Source organism: Esox lucius, chromosome 12 (assembly GCF_011004845.1).
Source record: "Esox lucius isolate fEsoLuc1 chromosome 12, fEsoLuc1.pri, whole genome shotgun sequence".
Taxonomy (NCBI): domain Eukaryota; kingdom Metazoa; phylum Chordata; class Actinopteri; order Esociformes; family Esocidae; genus Esox; species Esox lucius.
The window spans coordinates 23,052,325-23,067,166 of NC_047580.1; the positions used below are offsets into that span (position 1 = coordinate 23,052,325).

The 14,842-nt window shown below is 40.9% G+C and overlaps 1 protein-coding gene across 3 annotated transcripts in view; it reads right to left on the minus strand.

Moving 5' to 3' along the window:
- pacsin1a (protein kinase C and casein kinase substrate in neurons 1a) overlaps nucleotides 1–14,842 on the minus strand; it is a 36,362-nt gene that overhangs the window by 2,963 nt on the left and 18,557 nt on the right. For 2 of the 3 annotated variants that reach the window (XM_010891430.4, XM_010891431.3), the window contains 8 exons: nucleotides 8,601–8,736; nucleotides 5,845–6,001; nucleotides 5,168–5,403; nucleotides 3,980–4,135; nucleotides 3,160–3,335; nucleotides 1,803–1,923; nucleotides 1,479–1,594; nucleotides 663–895 (listed from right to left, as the gene is read on the minus strand). In XM_010891430.4, the coding sequence (XP_010889732.1) occupies nucleotides 663–895; nucleotides 1,479–1,594; nucleotides 1,803–1,923; nucleotides 3,160–3,335; nucleotides 3,980–4,135; nucleotides 5,168–5,403; nucleotides 5,845–6,001; nucleotides 8,601–8,669 (1,264 nt within the window). In that variant the 5' untranslated portion in view covers nucleotides 8,670–8,736. Of the gene's footprint in view, nucleotides 1–662; nucleotides 896–1,478; nucleotides 1,595–1,802; nucleotides 1,924–3,159; nucleotides 3,336–3,979; nucleotides 4,136–5,167; nucleotides 5,404–5,844; nucleotides 6,002–8,600; nucleotides 8,737–13,831; nucleotides 14,197–14,842 lie in introns of those variants that run through there. The other variant, XM_010891429.4, reaches the window with a different exon arrangement.

Here is a 14,842-nt window from a genome sequence, read left to right on the forward strand (position 1 = left end):
TCCTTTAAATGAGGAAAGTCAAAAGACAATTGCTAATGACCAGCAGGTGTTTGTAATGGAAGTAGAATACGGCCATTATTGTCTAACCACTACTATCTTCTTCTTAGAAAAAGACAGGCTTTGGAACGGGAGGCAGAGATACTGGGTCCTTTGCTGTGACTTTGTTTCTAATCATGTCTACTTTTGTACGAGTTCTGGTAAGATTCATTTTCCTCTTATACATTAGACTTATTCTCTCTGACATCCTGTAATGCTTAGGTTGTTATGAATGTTCTGACACCGGTCTGCAAGTGACGCTGTATTAGAGTAATCAGTATTGACATCGGCAGATAGCCTATGCATCTTCATAAGGCTTGCAAAACAACTTGAATAATCTAAGACATTAGAATATGAAGCTGTATGCACTGATCCAAAGAGAAGAATAGGCGGGAGCTGGACAGCCCATCGTTCCACATGGTTAGCGTTAAGACAATGTACCTCATATCCAGTTCAACTAGCTTGGCCAAGTAGTGATACTGGATCCATAATGTGATACTGACAGTGATAGTTCTAGAGCTTTTCAAGTGCATTTTACCTTTAGACTCAAATCTACAAGCCAAAAATAGGGTTCAGTTGGAAACACATCGTGGCCAAGAAGATGGTGAAGCGCCGTCATTGCTTACCAGCTTTAAAGGTGAGCTCGTCCTGTTCCTGTCCGTCATAGTCATACAGAGCCCGAACTCGTACCCCGGACGCCGTCCCGGTCCCAGCACCCCCTTTCCCAGCGCTGCCAGAGTCTTCCTCGAAGGAGTTCCCATTCCCAGCGCCGTTGGTCTCACCACCGGAGTACGCTGCAGGCGCCTCATCATCGGACCACTCGGTGTTGTAGGCCTGGTTCCTTTCATAGCTACTCACACTGGAGGAGAGGAATATTCAAGAGGATATCAGAATCGGTGGTGAATGAAGGGACCCTGGAAATGTAACTCCCGTTGCTCTTCATGGTTATATGACATTGTGTAGGAACACTGACAATTTCACAGGATTACGAAGGCTATCCAAATCCCTATGATGGAGTAGTTATCTCTTCAATATGTAATCAGCCACATTACTATGAATCGTATTATCAGAATATATAACAGGCATAAACATGAATATTTGCAATGAACACATTTAACATGATGAACATGAATGACATTTAACAGACATTTAGCGACCAAAGTGTATTATTGTAGGATATGATGAAAGATTTACAAAAATATAACACCTCCCATTACAAGAAGGTCATGCTTTGAACCTTTGCACAGGGGTTCCTTCAGGTTCCAACTCTCTGGCATTTTCTAGAACCCCAGAAGATACTGTAGACTAAAAACCTTAACAACATTTACGAAAGACCTCATCATCAAATCAAATAATTAAAATGAAAAACCAATGGTGCGAAATCATCAAGGACATCAAGGAGCTACACAGCGACAGTTTGCCTAGCTGACAGGTCGTCTCACCTGCCACGGTCTCCAGGAGGCGCTACATGTTCGGTGCTGGGGGTCGGTGGGGCCCCGTCTGGCTTCTTTACTTTCTCCCTCTTAACTACAGCAGCCGTAGCGTCTGGGTTGTACTCCTGTTAAGCAGGCACAAGGACAAATACTGTAGAGACACAGATCCGGCCAGTGGCCTTCTACTTCGAAATCAGACAGCCCTCCGAACGCAAGCCAGTGTATTAAACGCTCTTGCCAAAATGTCCTAGTTCACTAGTCGACATGCTGTTGTAAGTATTCCAAACACTGACAGACAGGTGTTTCAGTGCGATGCTGAGCAGTGTGCAGTACCTCAAATGTGGGCCAGTTCATGTGCATGCCAGGGCCATGGTGGTTGCTGAACCACTGCAGATCCTCCTGAGTGTTGGCTCCCAGGATGGTGCGCTCCAGTTCTCTGTATACTGAACCATAGCTGTGAAGCACAGGGCCGAGACAACACGGTGAGGCTAAGAGACCGGGCGGCCTGCTGTTTATGACGCCATAACAAAGCTGGCGGGTGACGCTCCCCCTGGGGTGTTTCTACTCGTTTACGAAGCTCCAGTACTAACAACAGGAGGAAAGGTTTAGACAGGGTCATTCGCTCAGCTAATAGCATGGGATGAGGTTTTTACATTCAGATGCCTGTAGTGGTGAGATGTTAGGTAGTCAGGATCGATGGGTGTCTTTCCGCCAGAAGGTGGAGACAGAAAAACAGAATATGTGACAGTCAACTTCTACAGATGACGGCATTTCATGGTGATGTTGCCAAGAATTGAGGAGCAAGATGCTATTATCAACAATCAAATAATAAAATCGTCAATAGCACGTACACCATTTCTGCATTCACTGATGTCTCTATATGAATTATTTTATAAGAGGGAACAGAGTCCTGGGTTTGTAGTTTTTAGCTTACAAAGACCAAGACTAAACGGTCAGGAAATAACTTGAAAGAACTCCTTATTCCAATAACCACGGAACCTGTCTTTGTATCACAATCCACTGGCAATAATATGACAACTGCTCTCTCTGATATGATGCAATTTGCCTGAAACGTAATTAAATGCATTATCAACGCAATTAGTGTTATTACTTTGAAAGACTGAAATGGATTGAAATGAATCTGGTTGACATTAACTGTAATGGAAGCAGCATCATAAATCAGGCATCCCCTAAAATGTGATAGTTGCAATAATCCAGACACTCAACTAATAACTAAAAAGAATGCAGATGAGCATTTCAAGAGATTAATCCTGTAATTAAGGTATTTTGACTGTATTACTGTAGATTCACTATTGTAGAAACGCTGTTCAAAGGAGATTTGCTGTAGTGTAGACACCAAAATAACCATTATTGTATCCATTATTGAATATCAGCACCCAACATATTGCTGGCCATAACCATCTCGCAACTGTGATTATTCCATTATTGTCAATATTGTCAAACGCAGCTACTTTTAAGGCTTATATCAGGTCAGTTTGCTGTGTACAAATATTACTTAATGATATAATATAATATAAATCACAATGCGACTCAATCTATTAGATACTGTATCAAATGAAATTGTATTTTTCCACTCTCCACAACCCTTTCATTCAAAGGCCACGGCTGAGGTAAAGGGTAATGCAGTTGATATAATATTGCAGGATGTGTGTGTGGGACAACAGCAGACCTTTGGTTCTCAGTAAGATTGAGATGGCGTTTGATGTCCAGCAGGATCTCCTTGAGGAAGGTGAGTCTCTTGACCTCGTGCTGCTGACACTGGTCGAACACCTGCTCCATGCTCTCCTGGTACGACGGTGTGACACTGCTTAGCTCCAGCAGAGACTTCTCATACTTCTCCTTGGCCTGGAAGACCGCACAGGAAATGGACGCAATGGCTTTTATCCATAAGAGGTCTAACAAATAAAAGCTATACCACTGCATGTAGCTGTAGCACTTATGTGTCTGTTTGGTCATTCCTGCATTCCCATTATGACGAAGGGAAATAAATGAGTGTAGGACTCCCCAGCAGCCATATCTGGCTGCAATGAGGTGATTTTGATGTCATTACAATCAGGCATTTTGCATTAAAGGTTTAACACAAAGCAACCTCCATCCATACGGTGTAAGCATTTTACTCTCCCATTCTCAGTGTAATCTGCTCTTTTCCTTACCAGAGCCTGGCCAATGGAGTGGGAGAGTCATCCAGACAGATTACTTCCTGTGTGATCACCATGGTAATCTACCAGAGTGCCACACCATGTCATCTTAAATAGACATGCACTGATTCGCATAGTCGCATACAGAAACGGAAACTCATAACCATGTCTTAACCAGTCTCAACAAGATTCGATATACACAGTCATCTGTAAAGGCACACACACTCACTACAGTAGTAGCACACTTTCAGACATGGAATGACACTAGATAAAATGGAATTGTCACCTGTTTGATACGAAGAACGTCAAATGGCATGATGTAAATTCTGAGCCTGAGCCTCGTTGCCTCACCTTCTGCACGTCGTGTTTGCACTTGTCTGTTTTCTCGTGGAGTTTCTTTTGCTGGTCAGTTGTGACAGAAGCCTGTGTCTTCCCATCAGCCTCTCGTGTGGCAGCCAGTTTCTCCTCCTTACACGCCATGTGGTATGTTTTCTTGGCAGTCTCCATCTGTACAAGCATTCATAGAATCTTAGTGTACACATATAGAATCTTAGTGCACTCATACAGAATCTTAGTGTACTCATACAGAATCTTAGTATACTCACACAGAATATTAGTGTACACATATAAAATCTTAGTGTACTCATACAGAATCTTAGTGTACCCATACCGAATCTTAGTGTAATCATATAGAATCTTAGTGTACCCATACAGAATCTTAGTGTAATCATATAGAATCTTAGTGTACCCATACAGAATCTTAGTGTTCTCATATAGAATCATAGTGTACTCATACAGAATCTTAGTGTACTCATATAGAATCTTAGTGTACTCATACAGAATCTTAGTGTACCCATACAGAATCTTTGTGTACTCATAGAAAGACTTAATTGTTCCTTCTGCATGGCCAATATACATCTCTGATGCTTAGCTTCTGCGAGCGATACAGCAAGTCATTATCATTACATCACAGAATATACACCTACATTTAGCTATTTGTCAGAATGTGTTTGCTGAAAAGATGCCTTTTGTAAATCCTGTTAAGCCTGATTTCAATGGGTCCCATTCAGAGGACAGCTGTGTCGTGTGTGTATCACCGATCTTACATCTAATCAATAGCTTTTCAGACAGTCAGACTGACACAAAGACAAATGGACTAATAAACATACTGATGTCGACTCTCTCACAGGAAAGGCGGTGTAACCTCATCCCATTATAGTATCAAAGGCTTCATGTGTGTTAGTAGTAGGACCTCTTGGTTTCACTGTGCCAGTCTGACTCTGGTGTATCTGAGCGGAATACTGTTCTTGTAAAAATGTGTGAAGTTGTGACTTTACTTTTATGACTTTCTTTATTTCACAGCTCAGAGTGTGTCTGAGCATAGTCTAACATTCTCTGAAAACCTACTCTGAGCTAGGAGTTTGTTTAGTCTTAAATCAGGTTTTCAGGTTTTAAAAAAGACCAGAGGGAACAGTGTCTCCTTGTTAGCCAAAACATTATGTTGCAATAACATGTATACAACACATCCAGCCCACTCACCTCTTTCAGCTTCTTAGCCCATGGTTTCTGGGCTTTCTTGAAGCCCTCGTCAGCCTCTTTGGCCTCCTTGAAGCCACCGATCATTTGCTTATGGTAGGCCTCCTTCTGCCAGTTCTTGACCTTCTCCAGGTCTTCATTGAGCAAGCCGTTCTTTACCTCCTGATGCAGCTCGCTCACCTTTTCAGCCTCAGTCATCACACCAAGCCACGCCCTCTCCACAGTGCCATACTGTGGTCCTAGGTTTGGATGATTTCACAAGAGTATGTGTAGGTTGTGGTAAATATGTCTGAATGCCACTAATGACTGTTAATACATCTCTACACATCATCAAGAAGACAAGCCACTTTGCTAGCCCACAGTAGTTTCTAAAATACATACAAATAGATGTTTTGCAGTATAGCAATAGTTAGGTAAGATTGAAATTGTATTATTTGTCAACATTCTGTCGGTAAAAACTGTTTTACATTGTGCCAAAGTGAAAATAGTTACCACTACAATTCAGAAATGACCCAGGATCTCCTATCAGCTGTTACAGCTAATGTATTTGGTGTCATCTTAATGAAAAGAGTGAGAAGTTACAATAATTTAACACGGAATGACAACAAAACCTCTAAACAGACCCTGAGCCACGGAACGGTTTGGATCATTGACTTGACCTCTTCAGTTCCTGTACTAACCTTTCTCAATCAGCTGTCTCCATCTCTTCGACCAGGCAGTCAGCTGGTCACCATAGGCCTTCTCAATCTTGGCACGTTCCTGAAGGCAGCCCATGAGGTCGTTGCAGAGCCGATGGCCATCGTCAATCCGCTTGACGGCACGCTTGTAGTTCCCCACCTGAGAGACCGGAGGAGGATTAGGCTAAAGTCCAGTCACATAAAAGTGTGAAACGGAACGCATTGCTTAGATCTGGATTCAGTCAAAACAAGCAATACTCAAAATTGTTATTCATTACTTAACTAATTGTACTCCCATTTTCTGCCCAATTCCATTATGTGTGATTGGTATTAAAGATGTCTTATTGCAGTAACTCATCAGGAATAACTTTGAGGCAAAATGTACAGTATGCTTTTTAATTGAACCCCCCAAAATATCTTTACATTGGATGGGTGCTAGTTGGACTTTGTCAGCACCTACAAACATCTTGGCATATAGTTAGGCTCTCATTCAATACCCACATTACTCACTTGGAGTTTAAAGTTATATCCAGAATAAGGCATCATTCACAAATGCAAGTACACACCTGTAAACATGACCATCTCAACAATCTCTGACTATGGCAACGCAATATTTAGGTTTGCTGCAAAAAAGTTACTCTCTAAGTTGTAATATACCACTCCACCCATCCACATGGTAACCTCTGCCCTCTTCTACACCCATCACTGGAACTTGTACACCATGGTTAATCATCCCTGCTTTTACACGTGTCACCACTGGTACCAACTTATTTCTAAATCACTTTTAGGTTCATTCCTTCTCTCCCTTAGCTCATGACTTAACATCTGCTACTCCAATAATAACCTGTGCTTCAGAAGATATATCACTCTGGTTACTCCCAAAGCCTGTTCTTCCTCTGGTCGATACTCATTTCAGTTTGCTGCTGCCGGTGACTGGAATGAGTTACAAAAGACCCTTAAGTTTGACACGCTCATCTTACTTTACACCTTCAAAATTAAATAAAAGCTGATATGAGACAATTGCATCTGCTGAGTTCCCCACTGCTATTTGTATATGTGTCCCACTGTATTTATCTTTACTTCAATATTTATAGTCTATTTATATTTATACATAGTTTTTGATCTTTATTTGTGGATGGTCCAATCTTGCATTCAAATGCTTTTGGCCATGTCATAATCAAAAATGAAAATTGGTTCTCAGGTGACTTGGTTAAAGAATGGTTAAATAATGGTTAAATAAACAAATTAGTGAAAATAAAAGGCTTGGGACACATGCTTCACAGAGCATTTTTTTCTCACTACTCAGGAAGTTAGCAGTATCAATGCATCCTAGAAAATGCTCCTTTAACTACAGACCTTAGTTTATCTTTCAGCCACCCAACCTGGGTATAGCTAAATCGTGGTAAGACAAGGAATGATTTGCCAGTCCTTCCTCCCCTAGCCAGGCGTGGTGTGAGGCCAATAAAGACTCCTGGTCATGACTGTCTGTGTCACATCTTGGCACTGATCCTCAACACGACGATGCAATGCCTTGGATCGCTTCACCGCCCATTTAACAAATGTAAGTTATCACATTCATCGTCAAATTAGAAATGTTGTATAATTGTTCCTAGAATTCTATAATTATTCCTATAACTTTGCCTTACTGTTGAAAAGGAGGTATTATGTAGCAATACCATAAGTATAAAAGACCATCTGTACTCATTATTCTCATACCACCTTAAAAGAAGCTACCTTAACATACAGTACTGGGTTCTGATGCCCCTCCGCCTCCGTGCCTGCAGGGGGCGTGAGCTCACGGTGAAAGAAGGGGGGAGGGGCGGAGGCTCGTGCCTGTGCATGTGTAGTTATGCAATGGCTGCGGCTTTGTGCACGTCTGTGTGTGCGCTCATGCACGGTGACTGCTATAATCCTGTACTCGGCTCTAATGCAAGCAGACAGAATCTCAGAGATAGGACAGTCACAGGAATGCAGCCCGCAGATCAGTCAGCCCTGTCAGAACGTACGGGCCCCTGGCTGGCCTGAACATGGGCAGTTTACTGCATCTGCAGTGATGGCAGCTGGTCTCGTGGACGTCAGTAGCACATACAGTGCATTGTCCTCTATTTGTAATAAAAAATTCCCTTTGAGCAGATGTATATTTTCAGGGGACTTTCAGTCAGATACATGCTTTTCATGTTAGTCCATTGTTTTATGTTATTCTGTATGCGGTGCTCAGAGCTTTCTTGGCCGAATAAAGATCTTGGGGCAGGTGCATCTGGGCTGAATGGCTCTCTGTTCTGCTCATAACTGAGAGACTCTGTCTGTTTCTCTGTGGTCCTCCTCCTATGATGACACAAAAGGGACTCTGTGCTATAAATTCATTACCACTAATGTGGTATTAGCTTTGCAACAACAGCAACATCAATATCCAACAACATTCATGTGGGCATGAATATTCAAATGACATGGCTGTCCAACCCTTTTCCGGGAGAGTTACCATCCGGTTACCATGTTTTTTCTCTGTTCCCAGTCGTGACTAACTCGATTTAGCTTTTCATCCAGCTAATTATAAGAATCAGGTGTGCTACATTAGTGCTGGAGAGAAAACCTGAAGTATGGCCATTGCCCATGAGCAGGATTGGGCAGCTTGACCACAGTGTTTACTTTCTGTCAACAACAGTTTCCTACAGAGAGGATGCTGGTGGCCAGTGGTGTGTTTGTCTCACGGAGAGTGATTGTTGTCCCGGAGACCGGTGTGCACATTGTTTCAGATATACCTCCCAAAAGCTGTCCATGGCGTCGTCAGAAGCAGCAGCGGCAGCAGATTCATCGTAGGACCCTGACATTTTTCTGGTTGTGGCAAAGCAGACTAAACTCTAAACGTGTCTGCAGCAGAGCTGGGTTCCGCATGCACTGGAGGAGAAAGAAAAGGAAACAATCAGATTAAACTACATACTGTAGATTTAAATACATATTAAACTACATACTGTAGATTTAAATACATATTAAACTACATATTGTAGATTTAAATACATATTAAACTACATACTGTAGATTTAAATACATATTAAACTACATACTGTAGATTTAAATACATATTAAATTACATACTGTAGATTTAAATACATATTAAACTACATACTGTAGATTCAAATACAAAGAGCAACAATCATCATTTAGGACATCATTTGCTATGATGTATAATATTCTATGGTGTTTAGAAACCATATGTTCTCGAAAGACACTTGATAAAAAGCCCTAAAGCCTTCCCTTTGAGGTCCTAATAAGGTTCTCTGCCCTAATAATGAGGTAAAAATAGTCTTCTGTTCCCACACATCTCGTTGGGGAACGGAACAACTATATTCTAGATAAATGCCCCAGAAACCAGAGCAAAGACACCACAGGGAGCAGATCATCGCTGTCATCATGAAGTTCCTACACAGTAGTCTGGATGATACCATCTCCTAACTTGCTGTGTAGCTGGGCGGGTCGCATCAGGTAACAGTTATTGAGTATAACCTGTCTGCCTCATATCTTCTGGTTGTGCTAAATGCATGCACAAAAAGGAACACAAGTGAACATACACGGACAAAGCGAGAGCACATGGATAGAGGAGTGCACAAAAGTCTGGAAGTATCAGGATCCAGAATACAGAAAAGAGACCAAAAGAAACTTGACCTTGCAACCCTGGTTTCATTTATTACACATTAACATCTATGGGTATAAAACTATAGTTGCGCTCTTATTATGTAATTCAACTGCCAATTACTTTGTAAGCCCTCCTATGACAATTTTTTTTGCCTCTTGGCTCTTCTCCAAGATTTTAGACGATTTATGTCTATTGCTTTGCTATGACAGGTTATGGATTTTTCATTACGTGGAATGAAACAGCACAGATTGATTGGTGCTATTCTTGTATTGAGCTCCATCTGAAACCTAATCCATTTGATTCTCCTTTCCTGTCTCAATAAACGGGTAATCGTGGGCTCCAACTCCAGGCCTTGAAGTCTCCAAAACAACTACTAAGTACATTATAGCAAGAATGAGTTAGGAAACACTACATAGAAAACATTAAATGGTCCCTTAACCACATTAGAAATACATTTTCAATGCAACAAACCCAATCTATCGAATATTGAGTCAATTATTTTGTTTAAGATAGAGCAGATCGGAGAAGATTTCTGGGGACCGGAGAAATGCAGCTCTATAGCGACTCCCTCAAGCAGCTTGTGTGCCTGTATGGCTAATCAAAGTTTTCAAGGGACTGAGCTACTGACCCTATTACGGGGATTGAGTCACCACTTCCTTGTGTTCCCCCATGCTGTCCCTAAGAAGGTAGGCTTTTTGCAATACTTAGTGGGTTAGTGGGTTGAGTCACTAACAAGATATTTCTGCACACCTTGGAGTCTTGTGTGTTGGGAGAGAAACTCTATGGTTTATACCCGGCCTTGTCTCAGGTTAGTTTGTGGACTGTGTAGTTCCCTGGTGGTCTATGTTTTGCAAAATGTGTGGAGCTGTTTCCTTTCTGCTCTGCCTTGTCTAGGTGTATCTTTGGATAGGATCACAGTATTCCCTAGTTCCACAGTCTCAGTTCCTAGTATCTACGCTGCAATAGTTCATGTGCCAGGTGGCTAGGGTCAGATAGGGTCATTTATCAGTGGGCTAGGCTCAGATAAGGTCATTTATCAGTAGGCTAGGGTCAGATAGGGTCATTTATCAGTGGGCTAGGGTCAGATAGGGTCATATATCAGGGGGCTAGGATCAGACAGGGTTTATCCTGTTCATTTGTCCTGTTTTATCTGGATTCGGTTAGATATGCTCCCTCAAATCTTTCTGGTGACTTTACAGTTCGGTGCCAGATGACTCTGCCAGATGCTGAGCAAGCACTTTCAAGTATTTCAGTCTGTCCCTTAAAGATGTGACCTTTTATTTCTAGAATTTCACTTGTCTTTCAAATTTCTTCATGACATTTATTCTACACATCTCACAGGATATACATTTCCTTTAGGTCAACACAATAAATGATTGTTACTTCTGATAACACCTTATATTATCATGCCTAATAGAGGCGGTGAAAGACATTGAAAATGCTTGATTAAGAAAACATTTAGAATTTTGGTTTTGATTAAATAAATACAAGGAATTCACCCTGGCCATTTGGAAAAGTATACAATAGACAGTTTGTTCACTTCTACAACATTTCTGCAGTTCATGATCTCGACACATCCTTTAAAGCCCACTGAACCTAGACTATGTTGTTCCCTGTGCGTGGCACTGTGACCAGCAGGAGCACAGGGGGTGGGGGTGGGGGGGTTGCCATCCAGTGCCACAGCAGGAACGCTGTGCAGTTTGTCAAACATGACAGTTGGCATTACCATTCATCACAGCGTCTTGTGTAATACTGTATGACACGCGCACGCACACACAAACATCTATTCTCTGTGACTTAAGAATCAGGGGCAGGAGACCGAGTAAGAGTCTGTCGGTATCAACATCAAAGTACCACGAAAGAGACCTTTGAAAATGGTTGTTCAAAGATGACATAGTTGTCATTTATTTTCTTCTCCCCTGTGAAAAGAAAACCTCTCATATGGAGAGGAGAACACTTGGTTCACTTTCTGCCTTCAGAACTTCCCTATTCTGGTGTAACACTTAACATTCAGCTCCCAGAGTGATGGTTACAGCTGAAGAGCCGGGACTACATGGATACCGGCAGGTGAAGGTGCTCAGGCCAGGGTCTCCCGATATATATAGTGACAGAGCCAAAGCTCTGTGGTTTCTCAACAAGGAATACATTACATTTGATGACATGCTGCAGACATTATTTTTCAGCCAGGGGAACCAAGACAAAATGAGACTGAGAAGCTACTTTTTACCTAGCTTTATAGATCAAATCAAATCAAAAATCAAACAAAACTGTATTTGTCACATTGTAAACAATGGGTGTAGACTAACACCTGGTGAAATGCTTACTTACAGGTGCTTTTCCAAAAATACATTTAGGTTTAAATACGTAGGGATGGTAGCCAATAGGAAATACACAGTAGCAGATGATTGGGAAGTGACAATGTCTATGTGTCGTGTTAGGAGTGGTGTGTTTGCGTAGCATCTAATGTGTCGGCACAATATACAATAGTCAATATTAAAGGGTTAGTGCAAAAAGGGAAAACTTAACTATAACTATACTGCCCTATTAAGATGTCAGTAGGCTGATGAGTAAGGGATGAAATATCACACATCTACCCACTTGTCAAGTTCCCTAAATAACCTCAACCACTTACTATGACCCGCCCATTAATGTTGGTGCACTTCTCATTACAGGGAGATCATAGGTGCGTTTCTCTGTCTGTCAGTCTGGCCCTCCAATTAGCCTCTGAATCCCTGACTAACAGGCCTACAGTCCTCCAGAGCCAACTAAGCCCCTGCAATAATTTAAAAGCTGAGCTCATGAGGAAAGCCACATAGTCCTATACTACACATTAGGTCTGGGATTTCCAAGGAACCCCAGTACAATATTATTGCAATACTAAGGTGCAGGTATTACTGTGTATGTATTGTGATGACTTTGTGATGATTTTCGCAATATTGTGGTACTGTAATACCGTTATTTTACTGTGATTTGATGTTCCAAACATTGTTCATCATGTCTGCTACAGTGAAACAAGTAAGAACCATGATTTTTGTTTTTTATCAGTCATGAAAGTAAAAGTGCTGTAAACACATTGATTCCATACTTATGAAGATGTGAGTACATATTTTGAAGAAAAACACAAGTTTTGGTGAGGATACAGCAAAAAATAAATAAAATAAAAATGCAATATTGTCCTAACGATACAATACATTGTCATAGACAATATCACTTTATGTAACTATAAAGACATTTCCTGCTATAACAAATGTCTACAATTATAACATGATTATTATACTCTATACAGTGAATCCCTTTGAATAAACCTAGATTACATTTGAACATTAATGTGAAATACGTGAATATAACATGTAATTGTCCAACATTTTATATTTAGCATTTACAAACATTTAGTTCCGTTGCATAAGCCCTAAATCACACTTAAACTTAACAGTATACTCTGTCGATAAACTGTTTAAAACCTTTGCTTGAGCAATTCGTTTTTAACTTTATCAAAATATTTACATGTGCACACACTTGTAACATTACAAAATTCCATCTTATCTTCAGCACCTTTCCCATTATTTTGAAATAACAAGTGAAAAACAGAACTTGCATACCATTCCAAAATCCTCTTAGAGCTACACGGAAGTTCATAGTTCTTTCATGCACAGAACCTCTCATGCTATTCTAGTGTCAAAGGCATATTGGTTGATTCGGTACAGGCACAGTTGCTTGTTGATAGCGAAGGACTCAAAGGACTCAAAATGTCCTTAGACTCAGGTGGTCCGTAGTCCACACTACAGAATGAGAATACATAATGCTCTATAAGAATGAAGTGAGCATTACTTGAGACAAAGTTTGCGTTCGGTAAGAAAACATGCTGCTTAGTTAAAGTATCTGGGTCACTCCGCGGCAAATATGTGATCGGAAAGAGATGACAATAAATGTATTGATTGTTGTTGACTATGAAAGGTGTCACTATGACAGGTGTCAAATCTAAACAGATAAATATCTATTCTCCTTAGAACAATAATTGAAAGGTTATTTTTAACTTACAGATCTGTACCTACAACTGATACTGTAAGCTGATCTTAATAAAACACTGCAAAAGCCTTTCCCAATATAGACACTTATTTTGTATCATTGCTCAATCTGGACAAAATCTTTCAAACAGTTAATATACTAACATTTCTTGTCAAATTAACCATCAAACCATGTCTACTATAAACTTGGTGCACAACAACTGATTGACTTGCAATATATGTATTGTAAAAATCTACATATTGTCATCTAACAGTACAGCAACAAGGAAATAAATAAATACAAAGCCATTAATGCTAAAAAAAAAAAGTTACAATATTAATAATTTTTGCTTACCCTATTTGCACCCATGAGAGCAGATTAAAGGACACAATCAAAGAGAAAAATATATTCCACCAGTTCTTGTGGGAACCAGGCAGGGCTACTCCCTCTTCAAATGTTATTTTGTAGTCCAGATCGGGCTTCTGTTTGAATGCATCAGCGGGGAATACAATGGAACTCTTGAACTTTGGAATCTCTGTGTTTTTGGGCCGTCTTGCCCAGACCCAGCCTGAACAAGCTAGTGTTTCTCAATGATGGAAAGATAATCCTGCAATGTTCCAGTTGAATGGCTTAGAAGGGGAGGGCGGGCATCGAAGGGACTGGCACAAGATAGGAAGAGCAGTAGAATATAAATGCACTGCAGAGTGAAAGAGAGGGATGCAACGAAGCAGTCTGAGATGACACTGACTAGCCTAGTGTGAGTCTTTATTGATAGGCTAGCTAGCGAAACGTGTGTGCCATCACAAATCAGGTATGTGTGTGTGTGTGTGTTTGTGTGAGTGAGTTAGAGAGAGAGAGAGAAAAGGAGAGATATAGCTCTAAAAAGCTACACACAAACCTATTACCTGACTACTGAGGTTTCAAGCTTGCTGGAACATGTATAATTATTAAATAGGGGGCAGTAAGGTTGTACTTAGGTTTGAACGTCTGGTTTTGTACACTGCATAGTATTGAAGACCGTGAGAGACTAAGACTGCGCTCTGCTAAAACCTTTACAGAAGATGTAAACCTATTACAGTAATCAGATTTCCGAGTCCCCTCCGAACTGCATTCTCTCACACTCTTCCATCCCCCTTCATGACATTGACCAGAAAAGAGGTGGGTTATCAGACCAGGTGGCCCGAAATATGCCCGAGCTTAGCAAGGACTGTAAATAATGTTTCACATTTGAGTAATTTAGCAGACATGCTTATCCAGAGAGAAGGGCAGTTAGATATAACTTTCCCTTCTATTTACTCCCCCTAAGTGTTTCTCAACCAGTTTTTTTTGGGGATGAGAAACACCAAGTACCGGCCTAACTATCTG